Source organism: Leptidea sinapis, chromosome 38, assembly GCF_905404315.1.
Source record: "Leptidea sinapis chromosome 38, ilLepSina1.1, whole genome shotgun sequence".
Classification (NCBI taxonomy): Eukaryota; Metazoa; Arthropoda; class Insecta; order Lepidoptera; family Pieridae; genus Leptidea; species Leptidea sinapis.
In genome coordinates this window covers 7458957-7477256 of record NC_066302.1, presented here as the reverse complement: position 1 = coordinate 7477256, position 18300 = coordinate 7458957, and the positions used below count along the sequence as shown (strand labels likewise).

Here is an 18300-nt window from a genome sequence, read left to right as displayed (position 1 = left end):
TTATAAGAGCTGAAGTTTGTATCTAGATCTGAACCCTTCAGACTAAACATTATGGTCAGTTTTAGAAGACATGGACTGCTTTTTAGCGGCACGCCCACTAAGAGTCTATTAAATCTCTAGAACTATCTTATTAGGACAAGTAGTCACTAAATTTCGCAAGGAAACAGTGCGTAAATTAATAGATTCGTGGCCAGAAAGATAAACAAAACACGATTTTTATGCAGATTACTACATTCCTATACGTAGTCTTAAAATAAATGTATTTTAATTTGTAACAGAACTTATGGCAAGTCTAGGTATAATTACATAGTTTGCTTGAACTAATCCGAACGATGGGTCGTTGCCCTGTCGAAATTAAACATTTCTAATTTCTATCATACGGAAAATTGAGGGACCCAAAAAATTATTGAGATTACACAAGATTTAATATTTGAATAGGTACCTACTCAAAGCGTTATGTTATCGTAACATTGTTAGTTTTGGTTCCATTCGTATACACTTGCGATTAGATTGTGAAAACATCAACAATACTTTGGGAAAAGAAAAATATTTACTTGTTCTTGGGCAACCGAAATATTGTGAGCGATTGAGTCTGTAGAAGCTTTCGGCAAAGACAGCATGAAGCTCATAATATGGCTTGTTGTTTTCAAGTATATTTCAAGATTCCTTGGTGGTGCCGATGTCGACAGTAAGTGCTTACAATTTATTTCGATGTACTCTCATAGACCAATGTACTATTTTATATTTTCACGCGAATCGCCCTTATTATACCTACGCTGAAGTTATTATACCTACGCTTCATACGCATCGTCGTAAGCTTTATTTTGTTTTTGGATTCTTGATCTTAATAATGAATTATGCGCAAACTTCAACCAACACTTCTACGCCGTATCGTGATACTTCAGCTATTACATGAAATTTAAATGACGGCATGACTCCCGAGTCCCGAGATTCTTCTGGTGTTGCAATAGAGCATGGGCCACGGTGATCACTAAACATCAAGCTTCAGATGACCCATACAAAACTAATCTCCTAGGATAGTAAAACACGATACTATTTTGCTGTTTGTATTGAATTTTGCTTTGACGCAGGTTATGAAATTAATCGTTTGGATTTTACACCAATCATGGACGTAATTATCTTCAAAGATATTGCAGATGTACTCAATGAATTAGAAGCCAACCCGGTACGTAGCTTTTATTTTATCATTCAATTGTTTTTGCATTTATGCTAATATATAAGGTTCACACAATTCGATTTGAGAACTGTTTTGAAACAAAGAGAAAATCTTTACATTCATCCAAAAAATCAAATCTGCCAACACGTACCAAAATTGCATACATTTGAATTGTGTTCCAACATTTGTTTACCTAAAGTTTATCCCTTGGTAATAAGATAAGGGTAAAGAAGATTTCTTTAATCTTGTAATCGGATAAGGTCACTTAAATCTTGTATAATTTTCAGAATTCTAATACAGATGCTCAAAGTATAATAGAAAGTGATAGCGATGAAGATGTTAATAATCTTCTAATGGAATATCAACACTACCTGGACAAGGCTCATAAACAACACTCTGAATATTTAGAGAAGGTAAACAACAAAAACAGAGTACCACTCCTTCGTCATGATAGATACAGTAAGAAACAGACGCCAACTAAAAATTATTATGACGGCAATTATCAAAGTATGAAGCCATTTTCAAAATTGGTATTACCGAGTATGTATCCATTCATACCCAAGATTATGAGCGGTCCAACATTTACTGATTCAACAGCTCATTCAAGCCTCCATAACGCCTTTTCATCAGATAATAGAAAGATAGACGAGCTTAATTCTTTAATGTATAGAAGTATTAATGGAGGGGCATCACAATCTTGCTTTTGTAAGAGTAATACAATTAAATGCAACTGTGGCTGTCCACAATGTTTCGTATACGATGCTCCATATAAAATTGAAACAAAACCCAAATACAGTGATGAAAATATGTATTTGTTAAACAAGGTATTTGAAGACCGTGGCTTACAATATGATAAAAAAGATAATTTTAAAGTAGAAGTAAAAGTCAATATCAAACTTCCTAAGGTATTTGAGCTTTTTGAAAATTTAATGCATAATAAATCTCTGTACAAAAACAATAACATCAAAGATTCTTTGTACATGATGCCACAGTATTCTATGATGTCGAACCCGATGCATTTGTTCGGGTACAAATCTCTCTCGGAGATACAAGACTCTTATCCAATACAAAAGAAAAAGAAAAATCGTGTAAATACCAATAAAAAACACAGGAAGAAGTCAAGTTACAATTTATATAATGTTGATAATAATAATAACTTGACTATTACTACCTTAAATAGTACAGATATTAGAACTGATTTACTTGGTAATGAAACATCTGCTGCTAAGAGTTTCCTAAAGGAAAATGTACCTATACAAAGCAATTTTTCCGAAATTGTTTTTACATCTCAAAGTTTTACAACCTCCCGCACTTTGAAAGTTGATAATAAAACAAATGATATGATTTATTTAACATTAAATATTACGAATATACATGGAAACAAAACCGACGGTGAAAAGTTAGAAAATAGTATAGAAACAGACCTCGATAAAATTAAGGATAAATCCATCTCAGCAAGAGTAACACGTGAAGTGAAATTGATTAATAATTCACATATTCATATTGACGACAAAGAGTATCAAACCACAACATTAAATAAAACCATAAAAGAGAAATTCATCAAAAATTTTATAGATCCTGATCTACTTTTCTGGCCTAACACAGAATTGAACGAAACTAAAAATACTATTGGAAATATAAACACATTAATACTCAATACAGAAAAGAGAAAAACTAAATTTAATATGAGCCAAGATAGTATACGTAACAACCACGTTGTAGCGTTAGAAAAGGCAATATTTGGTGAAGTTAATTGGGACGATATGGATACTATAGCCCCCGTATTCATGTCTTTTGTTGGTAAATATGTAAGAGGAATGTTAACGTTTTGTTCAGAAAAGAAATGTCACTCTATGAAATGTGCAGACAAATCATGCGTTCACAGAATTTGTCATCCTGAACATCGTTTTAATAATAGGGGTCACTGTTTGGGATCTAACAGAACAGGTGGGGGCGAGCGTTACTGTTCTACGCTAGCTATTTTAAACAAAGTACCATAATAATGTTTTTTTTTTGTTTTTAGATAGTACAGCAACTATGGGATCAATTGTAGATTTACCTTCAAATTTGGCATTTGAAATTGTGGATATTCTGCAAGACAAATTACCCGAAAAACTATTTGGAAAAATGACAATTTGCATTGGTCCAAAGTGTATAACATTCATTGCCGCAAAGAAAACATTTTTTAAGTCAAAGTGTACCTCTAAAGAATTGTCTGCCATAAGTCACTGCCCATTTAGTAAAATGCACTGACTAACATACCTATTATATGAATGTTTAAGAAATGCTTCAAACGTTTCATAGAGCTGCAGCATAGTGTTTATAAACAATAAAAACTTATATTTTATCGTGATAAGGGAGTTGATATAGGCTATTGTGCTTTACAGTTTATCGCTTTAAATTATTAACATCAGTATTGTATTAGGCGTAATGAATATAAATATCGGTCGTTGTACAATTGTGAGCTCCTTTATTGTCTTATTATATCATTATTCGCATGCGCAGGTGAACGAAGTGTTTGTTAATTAATTATTAATAATATCATTTAAAGAGTTAAGTTTAATATATAGTTAATAATAAAGTGGTTTGAAAATCTTCCAAACGTTTTACAGAATTTAACAAGCAATGATTTTTATATCAATCCATGGAAAAGGCTAAGGAAAACCTCAGCAATCATATATTTTGATAAGGAAGGCAATCCAAATTTAAAATCGATTCCAAAAGAAAAGTTTGTGCAACCAATAAAAGAGAGAATTAGCTATCACATTAATAGATTGGTTGAGAGAGGTAACTCTTCAGTCATTGACGATGTACGCGCATTTATAATTTCGATGATGACTTCCAATAAGCGCCAGAAAAAACTTAAAGTGTTTACGCACTGTACAAATGATATGGAAGTGTGCAATTTTTTAGCATGTCCAAACGTAAAAGTTAACTGCGTTTTATGCGAAATTCGAATGAATAGTAAACATAAAAATTCGACAGGTTGTGAAATAGTATCAACAAAACGGTTAAATGGAGGTCTATAATTTTAAATCTACATTAACGTAAGACTTACCTGTTAATTTCAAATAAAATAACGTTACATAAAATTTCATAACTGATTTTAATACCTTTGTTGTCCTTTTATCGCTAAAGGTTTAGGGTAATTAAATCTTTATGGTATGAGCCGTTGTCACTCATTAAGTAAACATTCCCGAAAACTTCTTATCTTAGAGATAGGAGCAAGAGGCGAACTGGGTACTTATAAAAGGCTGAGACGGGACTGTTTAAACATTAAGCGACGTAGTGTTACTTATATTGCCTGCCATAATGTTGAATTCCAAGTTACTCTTTGTGCCTTTTCTTTTTTTGTGCTCAGTGACTATATCATCTGCTTCACCTATAAAACGTAAGTACCTACACATTATGTTAATATTATTATGATAAATAATCATTTATTTTTATTTTTTCTGAAACTGTGCCTCCGCTTACAGATAATTTAAATGAGGGTCGCGGGGTCGCTTCCACACTCTGGGGTTGGATATCGTATCCGTTCACGTGGTGGAGTTACGGGGCTCCGGATTTTGATCTTGGCGATCCGTCGACTGGATCTCCAACTAATGAACCGTTTAACATTGAGATAGGAAAACATAACGTAACAGTATGGTGCAACGACCAAACTTGCACAACAATGCGTTGCGATAAATTCGGATGTTCCAATGTTACGTGCAATATTTACGATACCGATCTAACCGGGGAATGTAGAAGTTACAACACGCTACCCAAACCCGATGATAATATAGCCTCTCAGTCGACGGAAGCATTACCGAAACCAGAACAAGGGAATAATAACGAAACGAACGATAAAGTCCCTGAGGGTACAGTGAACGAACCATCCTCAGCGCAGGAAGATAAAGACCATCATATCGATGAGAAACCATTACAACTAGAAGCCGTTTTATCATCTACGGTGACAGAGGGCATCGATGAAACAGATGAAAAGATTAGTAAATAGCAAGAGGTAAAGCAAACCATTATTAAAAAGATAGAGATAAATAAAAATAACTTCAAACTTAGGTTAGGTATTACTTAGCTATGTTATAAGTTACATAAATCTTCAGTACGTGCTTTTGAACTTCTAGGCCACTGGGCCAATTGTGATGAATTATTTTGTGTGTTTTTAAGTGGCTCTCTGGGTGGTCTATATTCAGAATTAGACATATTGCGCTACTACAGATATAATAAAAGTTACATTAATATTTTAGCTACATTATCTGTCTATCTGAATAAAATTCAAAATTTATAACAATCTTTTCTCAATTTTTTTGTTTGCTATTATTTAAGCGACGGATGGACAGGATAACGTCCAGTCTATTCCGCCCAGTTATTTATCTATACTAATATTATAAAGCTGCAGTGTTTGTTTGTTTGTTTGAACGCGCTAATCTCTGGTACTACTGGTCCGATTTGAATGATTCTTTCAGTGTTGGGTAGTTCATTTATCGAGGAAGACTATAGGCTATGTTTTTTTTTTTTCAAAACTAGGGATCCGTAATAAAATTGCTATTTTGTAACACAAGGTGTAAAATCGAAAACCTATTTTTGCGTGCGCTGCAAAAACTATTGACAATAGAACAAAATGATGTACAGGCTATAATATAGGCAATATTTTATCTCGGTATTTCCACGGAAACGAGAAAAACGCGGTGAAACCGCGGGGCACAGCTAGTAATATAATATGCGTATTGTTTGGCCTCACCTTATGAGGGTCAGAAAAGGTTAGCAACGCGAGGAGTAAGGGGTTGTCGTAGTATTTAATCTAAACATCTATCATTTATTTTGAATGGAAGACGAACTCGCGACCAATTAGATTAAAAGAGGTTATTTGACACTTTTCATAAATTTGATATACTGAGGTACATTGACGAGGGTTTTCAAGTGAAGTAAGTTACGGGTTTGCTTATTACGGTTAATATAGGTATTGGATATTATTGGATATTTTCTGCGGGATTCTGAAATACATTTATCTAGAATTCTCGCAGAATGAATGATAACACTTCTAAAGGAAGGTGAAGTTTGAATATATTAAGAATAGAATAAATAACGACGGGGCAACAAACTGATCTAGAAAATGCCGTGTAGTAAATACAGTACGTTTCTGCCCATGTTTGTTCTCACCAAGGGCTAGAAGTTATAGGCACGTATTGAAACCTATAGCCGTGGCCTAGACACCTATACTTTTTAATGGTGTTACGTTAATTCTTCGGAATAAATAATATTCATTCCTACCATATTTTAAATTAAGGAAGTAATAATTAAAATACATAATTTTTCTGTTTCAGATATTATGATGCAAGATACAATTAATTATCTTCCACTGGGCATTGACAACATCGCACTTAGTTATATCCACGAATATTTTGTTAATTTTATCACAAGACTGGCTAACAAATTAATTAAGCAAATGGGGGATGAGTCATACTGCGCGGAAGGGATATGTCATTACACAAAACCTACAAATGTTGAAAAAATACTCCTCTGTGAATACAATTTAATAACAGGAGAAAACATGTGTTCTTCCGAAGACCCACAACACACATTTATGAAAACCCATATGAATACTAAGAAGAAAATTATTATGTCCGATAACATGGAAGATAACGATTTGAAAATAATAAACAAATTAATCTATTATTTCTGTATTTATTTCCATCACACTCCTTGGGTTATAGTTTTTGCTCATTTTTTTTACAAATACAAAAATGTTCATTTCTCCCAATATGTAGTATGTACAGCAATATGTTTCTTAAAATGTTAAACTGCACTTGGGAAACAGGAGCTCAAACGAGGTAGAACCTGTACCATAAGTCTTCTTATGTAACAGCATAGAGTCAAATAAAGAGCCAATTCAAATTAATGATTAAGCTTCTAAGAACCACTTTTTATGGTTGTAGAAGTAAGAAAGTATGAATATTATAATACAAAATTTAATGCTGTATGTACTTCGTTTTTTTTTATCAGTTCAATTATAAAATTATATGTATAGGAATTTATCATAGTGCAATTAACACTTACGGGATTTTAAAAGGATAGGAATCTTCACTGAATTTATGTAACCTACAGTACTTATAAGCCCCGGTACACCTAATTTTAAGCATAAAAGTAAAAAATAAGTTCTCGTAAGTCCCTGTATGCACAAATTGCCTTAAGGGTTCGTCTAGCAGCGCAATAATACTACATGCACTGTACACAAGCAACTGCGTAATAATTTCGCTCACCAATATCAAGATCTTTACAATTATTTGCTTAGTAAAAAATGATTGTCAGCTCGAGTTGTAACATCCAACAACGGAATACTACCATAGGTTAGACTTCGGGTACGGAACCTAAGGACAGTATGGTTTCTGTGTGAGAATTCGAGCATTGCATGTTCAATCAGACAATTCTGCTGCCACAACAAAACAATTTCATGTATAGCACACTAGCGAGGCACTTGTAATACGGCCGACCACGTAACTACACGAGTTAGCGTGTAACTAGAAGCGTAGTTCAAAGTCAAAGTCAAATAAATTCGATCGAAATAAGCTTAAACTGAACCGAAGGCACCGAAATAGCTGTAATGATTTCGAAACTGAATTTGCAGTGGGCAGGGCACATAGTTCAACGGACAGATTGCCGTCCTAGTCCTTAAATGGCGACCACGTAACGAAAGACCCAGTGTTGGTAGTATAATGTATATATCGCCGGAATACGTAGGATGAGGGCAGTGCAGGACCAATCATCGTGGAGATCTTTGGGGGAGGCCTTTGTCCAGCAGTGGACGTCTTCCGGCTGATGATAAGGCTTAAACTAAACGCTTTTAAAATCTTCATTATAAATATTTAATCACTGAATCTAACATATGTTCGGAAAAGTAAAGCTCGTGAGAAGAACATACAAAAGACTCAACGGCCACTCTTTTAAATCCATGAATATAGGTAGTTAATATGATGCTGCATCCAATATGTGAACAATGCTCAAAAAATATAAAATATTTCATCAAAAGTCATAGAAAATAAACTGTACCTATAAATAAAAATTATCGTATAATGGATGCATCAACGTGAACACGACGCTCGTGATTTCTGTCATAGTTAGTAATCGCATAAAACAAATACAATGATTTATTAACTAAGTTTAACAGATCGACAAGGCCCCACAAGCAGCACTCGTTCACGAGATGACGCAAGGGGACAACTTAGTGCACGACGCCGCCGCATGCAATGCCATTTTTGCGGGGATACTTTTTTTTATAATACCTAAATAGAATATAACTTTAATAGAATAGTACTCAGATTTTATACTTGGGCGTCCGAATCAACGCACGCACACATACAGACGATTTACACGGCCGCAAAGCAATCTTGAGAAGACAAAACTATCGAGTGCCACGCCGTACGCTGCCGAGACTGGTCGCTGTCCGAGTTAAATTAGCTGCTTCGCGCTGTCCACACCGTCTTTTTGTATGCACCAACCCTAGAGCTCCGTCCAGACGTAGGTATAAAATTTCAAGGTCGCTGAGTTACGCTACTGTTCTATTACTTGTGTGTGACAGTGACGAAACGAGCAAAACCTCATTAGCCCGGTAATTTTAGTGGCTACTGCGCCCTTCAAACCAAAACACAATAACGTTTGGAAATTACTGCTTGACGGCAGAAAAAGCCGCCGCTATGGTAGCTACCCCACAAGCATGCTGTGCCGGAGCCACTGGTGAGACTTACCGAGTGTTTGAGCGCGACCGTCGATTACTCGTACTGTAGTAGAGAATAAACGCTGGGAGCCGCTGGCAAGTCGCTCAACTGCGACGATCTAGTCGCCGGACATTTTGAACTGTCATCAACGAACGATAGGTCGAGATAATACGGCGGACGGAACGTTAACGGTACAGCGACGTGATTGCCTCATTCAAAACGAGAACGTGGTGCATGTGAATACCAACAGTGGCTCGGATCTGACGTGCTAGTGTTGCACCGAATGACGGAGTGACTGAACATACGGACGGGAATTAACCGCAAGCTCCTCTACCTGTTTTTTTATTCAATTTCGATTTATGGCAATCTGATCATAGAATTTCATTTTATTTTAGTTTTTTCGAAATCCAAATTAATATATTTTAAGATTAAAGAAACTCACAGTTACCAAATACGTGGTAGACGCCCTATCACGGTCGGTCTAGATGTTTTATCGTTTTTGGACAACTGGACAGTTTTTTAAATCGGCAAACGGTAGTCACGTCAAAATATTCATATTATGCAGTTAGTAAAAAAAGGCACATTGATTTGTATGTATAGATAACAAGAGACCGTAAGAGCTAAAATATCTGACCTGATGCTGGAGTTTCCTCAAGACGGGGGGCGTTGCGCTGGCGTCAGTGTCGGATGAAATAGTCCTCAGGAACAGCGGCGTGTCGCTCGAGTCTGCCAGCTCTGAACTTGTTTCACTAGTCTCAGGCCCCTCGCCTCCGTGCCTTTAAAAATAGTATATTGTCAACCGAGAGAAAAAACTTAGCGATTCCTACGAGTTTTGAATTTGTAAGCACGAGGCGAAGCTGAAGTCCCTAATACACCAGAGAAGTGTGTATTGCATTCTCTTCCGAGAGATATACGAGTGTGTGCGTAAGATTACACCTACGATCAAATATTATTATTATTATAAAATTTCAAATATTGTAATATTTAAGACCTTTTAAAAATAACTTATATCAATTGAAACTGGCCAGGAGTCACAAAAAAACAAAGGCGAAACACGTTAGAAACAGCAATCGTCAAGAAATTATCCCTTACGGGTATTGACGCAACCCCTACTCTCAGCATCTCAGATATCTCCCAGATGCTAGGTTTGGCAAATGGTTTAGAGGAATACAATAACAGTGACCCCCTAAACAAAGCCAGTGGACTATCCTTCTCGAGGTTGCCGCCCGTTGTTGGCCAAGTGCATTCGTAGAGTCCTTAAATAATTATTATTAAGGTAATTGGCAGAACAATAACCTCTGGCCGCTCACCCCCACCTACTCAAATAATCCTTTCCTGGCTATTATTTCCTGGCTTTTAAAAAATAAATGATAACATCTGTTATGTTAACTCTCACAGAATCCTAAGAAAGCCAAGAGAGTAATATAGAATATTTATCCTATAAATATACAGGTTGTAAGCGTTAAGTGTGACATCAAAAACCTTTAAACTGATATCGAAAGTATGTTATAGCCTAATCAGTAAAATAAAATCAATAACTTTTTAAAAATCAAACGAAAATTTATGCAAAACTTTGATATTAAGGACAACGTCAGTTCGAACATCTGCATTGAATAAAAAATATTGTACTAATAAAGAAAAAAAATTTATTCACTTAAAATATAGTTCTATTATGAATACACCTGTATATAATATAGTTTTAGCTGCGCACACAAAATACGGCCTAGATTTAATTTACTGTGGATTATGAATTACTTAACGAGTATGATCCTAGAACATAATATAACAATAGTGAAACATAAAAAAAGTACCGATTCCTATCTAAAGCTGATAGAAAGAAAATAAGTCCAATTATTGGGGTTCCCGCTCGCAACTCTATTAGTATGAAACCCTTTCAAGAAATATCTCATAGAATCAATTCAATTACAACATTTGTGTGGCCTAACAATTCAAGGTCAGTAATTAATGTGATGTGCCATTCAAATAAACACCACATGAGACATTATTATTATATGGCTGACACACCTTGCCTTATAAGGATGTAAAGTTAAATTAAACTTCGACTCATTTTGGTAACAACTCCCAATGGATTGTTATTGCATGTAGGTTCATAATCCTTGTTTATGAAGTGAAAAATTCTTTAGCCATGTTAGGCACTTTTTGGTAGGGGAAAATCTAGTGGGGTTAGCGTCACCGATATGCTCATGACTGGCGCACGCGATAAATATATAATTAAAAAAATAAATATCAATATATTTTATAGTAAAACACTTTTTGGATAGGTGAAATCTCTTGAGTTCTCGTCACCGAAATGCTTATAGCAGTATATCTGTGTCTATACAGCTGACATTTTGTGCAACATTAGTGCTGTGTATATCTTATAAGTGAAATTGAATGGATTCAGCGAACATTTCAATGTGTATATACTGTGCATTTTCAATGGCCACATACCGGGCCAAACACCTGGGGTCACCGTGGACTCTCCACGAGGTCATGGGTGTCATCAGAGGTTTTATACACTACCTTGAGGAGCTGGGCTGGTAGCATTAACCACCCACCTCACAACGCAAAATAGGCGCGCTGTAATCGTCCAGTTGCGGATAGTAGCCCGTGATAACCTATACTGTGCATTTTTGAAATAGTGTTTTTGTGTGATAATATATTATTGAAAATAAATTGAAATTAATAATTGAATTGTTTTTAAACATTAATAAATTTCAAATTTTAATACTAAAAGATCTAAGTTTTCACTTCTATAGGCAGTCTCTACAATTGCCAATTTATTATATGAAATAGAAGGACAAAGGAGCATGAATCTGAAATGAGCATCATTATGTGCCATCATGATCTCTTGCAACAGGAAGAATAAGTCAACCATTTCCGGCCTTTGAAATTGGCAAGTGTTCCTACCTTTGCAGGCAGGCAAGAATCCTTTGCAAATCCATCACAGGACAATATTGGTGATCTCTTAACATCAGGACTTTTTAAATGTATTCATTTGATATTAACCTCAACTTATGAGAAGGATATTGGTTTACATGTGGAAGACAGTTCTTTAACGACCTTATTGTGGAATACATATAAGATGGTGAGGATATGAAATAGTGCAATGAAATTCCAAGTTTGGTGTTTTCTCGTTAATATAATATAGGTACCGTCAAAAATAGTGTATTCGCCCACCTAAAAGGCCGGCAGAACTCAGATGTTGTAATACAACAGGTGTAGTGGTGAACACTTAGTGTGAGGTGACCTTAAGGCCTATCGCAGATGACACACTTTTTGTGCTATCGAGTCTGCAGCAGTCTACGTACACGACGCACACTTTCGGTCATTTTGTAGAGATGTACCTACCACCAAATTGGCTTCAAAGAAACTGGGCGTCATTAATAGAGCACGGCAATACTTCAAGCCGGCCCACATACTAGCGCTCTACAAAGCGCAGGTCCGGCCACACATGGAGTATTGCTGTCATCTCTGGTCTGGCGCACCCCAGTATCAGTTCGATCCATTTGACCGCGTGCAACGCAGAGCAGCTCGAATTGTCGGGGACCCAGTGCTCTGTGAACGGCTGGATCACTTGGCGTTGCGTAGAGACGTCGCTTCATTGTGTGTCTTCTACCGCATTTATCACGGGGAGTGTTCCGAAGAGCTGTTTAACCTGATTCCTGCCGCCGAATTCCACCTTCGCACGCCACGCCACAAGTTAGGATATCATCCTCACCATCTAGATGTGTGGCGGTCCTCCACAGTGCGGTTTTCAAGGAGCTTTCTTCCACGTACTACAAAGCTGTGGAATGAGCTTCCTTGTGCGGTGTTTCAGGGACGATACGACATGGGTACCTTCAAAAAAAGCGCGTACACCTTCCTTAAAGGCCGGCAACGCTCCTGTGATTCCTCCGGTGTTGCAAGAGATTGTGGGCGGCGGTGATCACTTAACACCACCCGTGACCCGTACGCTCGTTTGTCCTCCTATTCCATAAAAAAAAAAAAAAAGAGATTGCAGTGTATTATTTCGTACTTGAGATATAAAAAAAGAAGAAATAGAGAAGGTTGGGTTCATCCTATTCTTTTAGAAAGAGTCGCGAACGTTATATGTTTAGCGTCGCACTTTGTACGGCGCGGTCTGTTCTACGAGGATATTTTGTGTGTCAGACTTTTTGCGCGTCGTCTGCGTTACTACATATAATTCTATATATTTTATTATCACAGACTAAAAAGTGCGTCACGGATAGTCTCTTCCCTCCTATTTCATAAAGTATTAATTGGTTCTGTTGAGTGAAGTCTCATGCTCATAAGCAAAGGTTGTTGCAGGAAAAAAATATATGTAAATTAGCTTACTGTATGAAATAATGTATGTTGACATAGTTGGGCGCGGTGGCGCACAGTGGTGAGTCAGGTGCTAAGGGAGCAGTTGGCGCCGAGGGGGCACTGGGCGCCGAGGGGGCACTTGACATCGCCAACGTACTAGTACCGCTAGAACTCTCCTCTGTACTAGAGCCCGCACCACCTATATTAAACAAACAATGAAAATAATTTAAAATACTGCTCTATAAAAATCTACCAAACTAAAAGGTGACAGTCACTATCCATATACTAGCGACCCCATCAGGCTTCGTACGGACAGTTCAACATAAGAGATTTGTTGGCTTATCATAGAGCATGTGCATTATAATACATAATGCGTGAAAAAAAAAACTACTAACTAAAATGTAAAACTATAGTAAGTAAGAATAATATCATTAATGTTTCTTTTAAAGTTTTTTAGGACTTCCTAAAAAAACTTTAAAATAAAAATGGAAAAAAGTCACCAAATAAAAACATATGTGGAGACATCACATATTTGCAATTTTCAATATTATATCATAATATTAAATAAGAATAAGTAAAACGCCCGGTTTTTTTTAATGTCTTAATACCAGTGGGAGCCACTTTAACACAGGATGTCGGGTACAACAACGGCGCCTTTAAGCAGTTATAATGTGTAAGCATTTTTGTGTTTCGGTCTGAATGGCGCCGTAGCTAGTGAAATTACTGGACAAAAGAGCCTCAAGGTGACGAGCGCAATTGTAGTGCCACTCTGAAATTTTTCGAATTTCAAGAATCCTGAGAAGCACTGCATTGTAATGGGCAGGGCGTATCAATTACTATCAGCTGAACGTGCTGCTTGTATCATCCATCAATGTCCTAAAAAATGGATGGCAGACAAATTTATCACTAGTAGTAATTTGTTCTGATCGAGCAACGCAGCGCGGGCCGTGTACCGACCGGGCCGTCGAAATTAATTTTCTTGCGCTTACATATTATATATTTTAAATTTAAGAAGTCCTAATCAGTCTAAATAGCTTTCCAATTATATATGTGAACATTTTTTCAGTCATACAAATAGGGTTCGTAATCTTATATCTTTAAACGCGCAATTCTTGTATATATATAACCTGAATCTCGGAAGCGGCTACACCGATTTTAATGAAATTTAGTATACAGGTAGTTTCGGGGGCGAGAAATCGATCATCGATAGGTTTAAATTCTAAAAAATGTAGTTTTATTCATGTTTTAATGAGAAACTGCCTCTTATTATTATTTACTGCATTACTCTGTCTGATAACTGTTTGAATAGAGTAAATTATTCCTAGAAGCTTAGTCTGTTTCTTTTTAAAGTTCTGTAACATTTTTCTAATTAATTCCACAGTATTTTTTTTTTAATGTTAGCTTGTTTATAAGTTTTTCATAGGTGGTTTGGTCGAAATTTATTATAAAAAAATCTCTTTTAATATTATTACCTACAGTATAGAAATAATAAAAATAAGCTTATCATTAAAGGAAAAAATTTACAACTATTTTCATCTTTTTTGCACAAATAAAATAATAATAATTATAAAATATGGGATGCACTCCATGACTGCCGGCAGAAGTGAAAACTTGAAATTAATGTTGTACCTTTTTTAATATTTTGGAATGGTTAGGGAATAATTTCGCACGAATTGCTTTATCAGTATAAAAGTACTAGCATTTATGTGGTTGAATACAAGATTGATTTAAAAAGATATTTCAATAATTGGAGGCATTATTTTGGATTCTTGAGTTCATTTATCATTACTAATTTGCATCAATTCTTATTAGATTTACACCATCAATTAACAATTGTCTCTATATGGATACATTGACTACAATGCAATATGCAAAGTATGTAACACTGTATCAATTACAATTAGTTGAACACTCACCGGCTTGTATGTAAACATATTCCCCATCATTAATATCTACAGGCACTTGGTCATAGTATGGCTCATCATCCCCACTACGGACCAATCCTGGTATACTCTCTAAGGAAATAGGAGCTGATTTATCATCACTGACTGCTGGAAAATCTGGTGTTGTAGATGTAACTTCTTCGTCAATTGATCGAGGAGTAGCTGCCCCACCTGATATCTTACGCTCTGAAGACAATGAGTTAATTGACTCATAGCTTTTTACCTAGAAAAGAAGGAATCCTGTATAGCTAAGAAATTCAAGTAGAAGCAATTGACAATGTTCTTGAATGTTGCAGTTATTGGACTAAATGTTTTGTCCAGTTGTAGATGAAACTTATTAGAACTAATTATTAAAAGAAATTAATAACCCTTTCACTTATTGAAGGTGTAGAACCTCGACTGGCAATAGATTCTCTTGATTCAGAGCTACGCAGCCGTCTTCCTAGTGATGATGGTGGACTGTCTTCAGATAAACCACTTTCGGGTAAGGATGCTCCCCTTCTGCTGAATACTTTTGGAGGTGGCCTAAAATAATTTATATGTTGAAGAAACTGTGTTTTCATTCAAATAAAACATGAAAGTTTACACATAATTAATATATTACTGGGAAAGGATAGTCAGAGTTGGAGTCCACCTGTTTGTTGGTAATCACCCATAGATGATCCCATAAATTAAACATGATTTCACTTAAGGGTTGGTCTTTTATATGAAATATGTAATATCTTACAGATCTGACTTCCATTTATTATAATGGCAAGTTAGAACTTAATTTTTAAACAATACTGCCAAAAGGTGCCCAAATAATAAAAGTCATAAAAGGCATTTATTTTCTCGAAATTGATTCCTCTAGTATTCTTTTTGATGTCATTTCTAATATACTAGACACTACTACCGCTTTGGAAACAAATGGTGGTCTGAGCGAGAAGAAGTGGCACAAGAAACTCTACCAGCATTCCTTTTTTTGCACTCTTTTTAATTAAAATATACAATAGTGTATAATGCTATGTACATCTAATTGTTGAGAACCTGTGATACATTCACAAATCAAACTCAAAGTAACACACTACCTTATTCCTATAAGAGTAAGAGTTTACAGAATACTTTGTTATAACAGCCATACTTCGTTTAATTAATTTATGCGCTTACTTGGGTGGGACTTTCTTTTTAACAGCTGCCACAGCATCTCCAGAACTGCTCTCCGAGGACTGTGGTGACTCATCTTGTTTTTTTGCGGCTTTCTCTGCAGCTTTCAGACCATTCACTTCAATAACTGTTACAAAATCACCGGCTTGTGACACTGGACGACATTTAACATGTGTAGAATTAGATGACTCATCACCTTCTATAAGCACATTAATTATGAATTGTAACAATGGTCATCTCCATGAAATTGATGTCAAAAAATAAGGCTGAATGTAAATTTATATGTACAAAAACATATTCAAATTCATGCTTTGTTTGTGCTAAAATACTCCGAATAGGTAAATCAATTATTGTAAAGACCATTGACATAATATTAAAAATAATGACATATTTGTAACTACCTCATATCCACATAGGTCATTCTTATTAAATGTAGTAATAACTAGATTTAAAAATGTAGTAGGATATTAAGAACACATAAAACAATCAATTACTTTTTAAAATAAGATGTGGGGACAAATACCTCCATATCATGAAACCTAGGGCCGACCCCAAATAAAATGGGAAAAGGCCAGAACAAGAATGGTTCCAAAGATTAAAAATTACTACTGCAAAAGATTGAATGAATATGTGGTGCCAGTCATATACAACGAGATAGCATGGCTGAGGAGTGTTCCCAAACTTAATAAAAATGCAGTTAAATTTAATATGAAATTGAATAGCATTGAATAACTCTCACTGAATGTTGTTCAATGTTATTCAACAATGCTATATGCTAATTTAGTATATAGATTTGATAAATCTTTTCTTTTGTCTAATATTAATAATTCTAATATTGTTTAGTTGTAAGTCCTAATAGTTTAGATTAAAGTAAGTAGTAGTTAAGTATGTACATATAATTAAATGTTTTTTAAGCGCATTAACTTGCCAACAAACTGTTAAAGTTTGGCAAGATATATTAATAAGTTAAAAGTGTACTTATTTAATTTAAAATAAAATTAAAAAATAAATAAAAGGTACTGAAAAAATGGGACTTGAAATAAAAAAAAATACCTTTTATATTTGGTTCATTATCAGTTCTTCTCAGCACCTCACTATTGCAGCGTCTCCTAGCTGCCTCTGCTGCGAGGTTTGATGACAGTTCATTTATACACTGATTGACAGAACTTCTTTCAATAAGATTTAATGGTCTACTTCTTAAAAGAACCTTTTCATCATCTACTTCTAAGGCCTCTTCTGAATCATCACTTTTTTCACTTGTATCACTTTTCTTAGACAATGAATTTGTATTAGAACCCTGTGTGTAGTAATTATGCAAATATTAAAATAATTAGGTTATGGTTAATAGATTTTTATATACAATTTAAATAATATAATATCTTAAAAGAATAACTTATATCTAGTTTTGAGAAGTAGGTAAACATATTCAATAAATAACAAAATATATACTATGCTTCCGGTAAACAGTTGTGTATAACTTTTCTTACCTGCTTGCTATCAGAAGTCTTATCGTCACTAGTGTCACCTGAGGGCGGCGCCGTTTTATTGTTTTGAGATGTTGCCTTATGTTTTTCAACATCAGACAATAATGTCTCTAAGTACTCTACATAGAATTCTTCTTTTTCAAGTTCCTCTCTGAGTATAGCCACCTTCTGTTTATGTTTAGCCAAATTAGCTCTAACATCTTCTTCCCAAGCGGCAGGCAGAGTACTATCTGGAAAACGTTGCACCCACACACGTTGAAAATCTCCAAAGACACTCATCTCTTAGATAACGATTTCATGACAATTGTATGTTAATATATTAAAAATTTATTTAAAATCGCAGTGTTGGATGTATACAGTAGTAAATAATAAATTTATTATCAAAAGGATTTGACAATACTAATCACAAACGAAATTTTTTCTTTTTGTCTGTTTAGACTTTTCTGAGCAAGTGTCAAACCTCAATGTCATGTTCATATTTTACTTTATTATTTGTCCTTGTGAACAGGCTATAGCCAGGGGTCTTACTGCTT

The 18300-nt window shown here is 35.2% G+C and overlaps 3 protein-coding genes across 6 annotated transcripts in view; 2 read left to right on the top strand and 1 right to left on the bottom strand.

Annotated features, from left to right (window-relative positions):
- The window catches only part of LOC126975932 (active breakpoint cluster region-related protein), a 43206-nt gene extending 25029 nt beyond the window's left edge, over positions 1–18177 (bottom strand). The window contains exons 1-7 of one of the 4 annotated variants that reach the window (XM_050824047.1): positions 17771–18177; positions 17337–17580; positions 16287–16482; positions 15509–15665; positions 15114–15363; positions 13228–13396; positions 9524–9665 (exon numbers count right to left, since the gene is read on the bottom strand). In XM_050824047.1, coding sequence (XP_050680004.1) covers positions 9524–9665; positions 13228–13396; positions 15114–15363; positions 15509–15665; positions 16287–16482; positions 17337–17580; positions 17771–18046 — 1434 coding nt within the window. In that variant the 5' untranslated portion in view covers positions 18047–18177. The remainder of the gene's footprint in view (positions 1–9523; positions 9666–13227; positions 13397–15113; positions 15364–15508; positions 15666–16286; positions 16483–17336; positions 17581–17770) is intronic. The other 3 variants (XM_050824048.1, XM_050824049.1, XM_050824050.1) reach the window with 3 other exon arrangements.
- On the top strand, positions 563–3773 carry LOC126975937 (uncharacterized). The gene is made up of 4 exons (XM_050824054.1): positions 563–688; positions 1092–1186; positions 1465–3124; positions 3201–3773. Exons 1-4 carry the CDS (start codon positions 619–621, stop codon positions 3428–3430), a joined length of 2055 nt encoding a protein of 684 aa, XP_050680011.1. The 5' UTR covers positions 563–618; the 3' UTR covers positions 3431–3773.
- Positions 4394–6827, top strand: LOC126975949 (uncharacterized). Its single transcript, XM_050824075.1, has 3 exons — positions 4394–4568; positions 4654–5180; positions 6502–6827. The coding sequence occupies exons 1-2, from the start codon at positions 4490–4492 to the stop codon at positions 5172–5174; spliced, it is 600 nt and encodes a 199-aa protein (XP_050680032.1). The 5' UTR covers positions 4394–4489; the 3' UTR covers positions 5175–5180; positions 6502–6827.
- Positions 18178–18300: the final 123 nt, after the last annotated feature.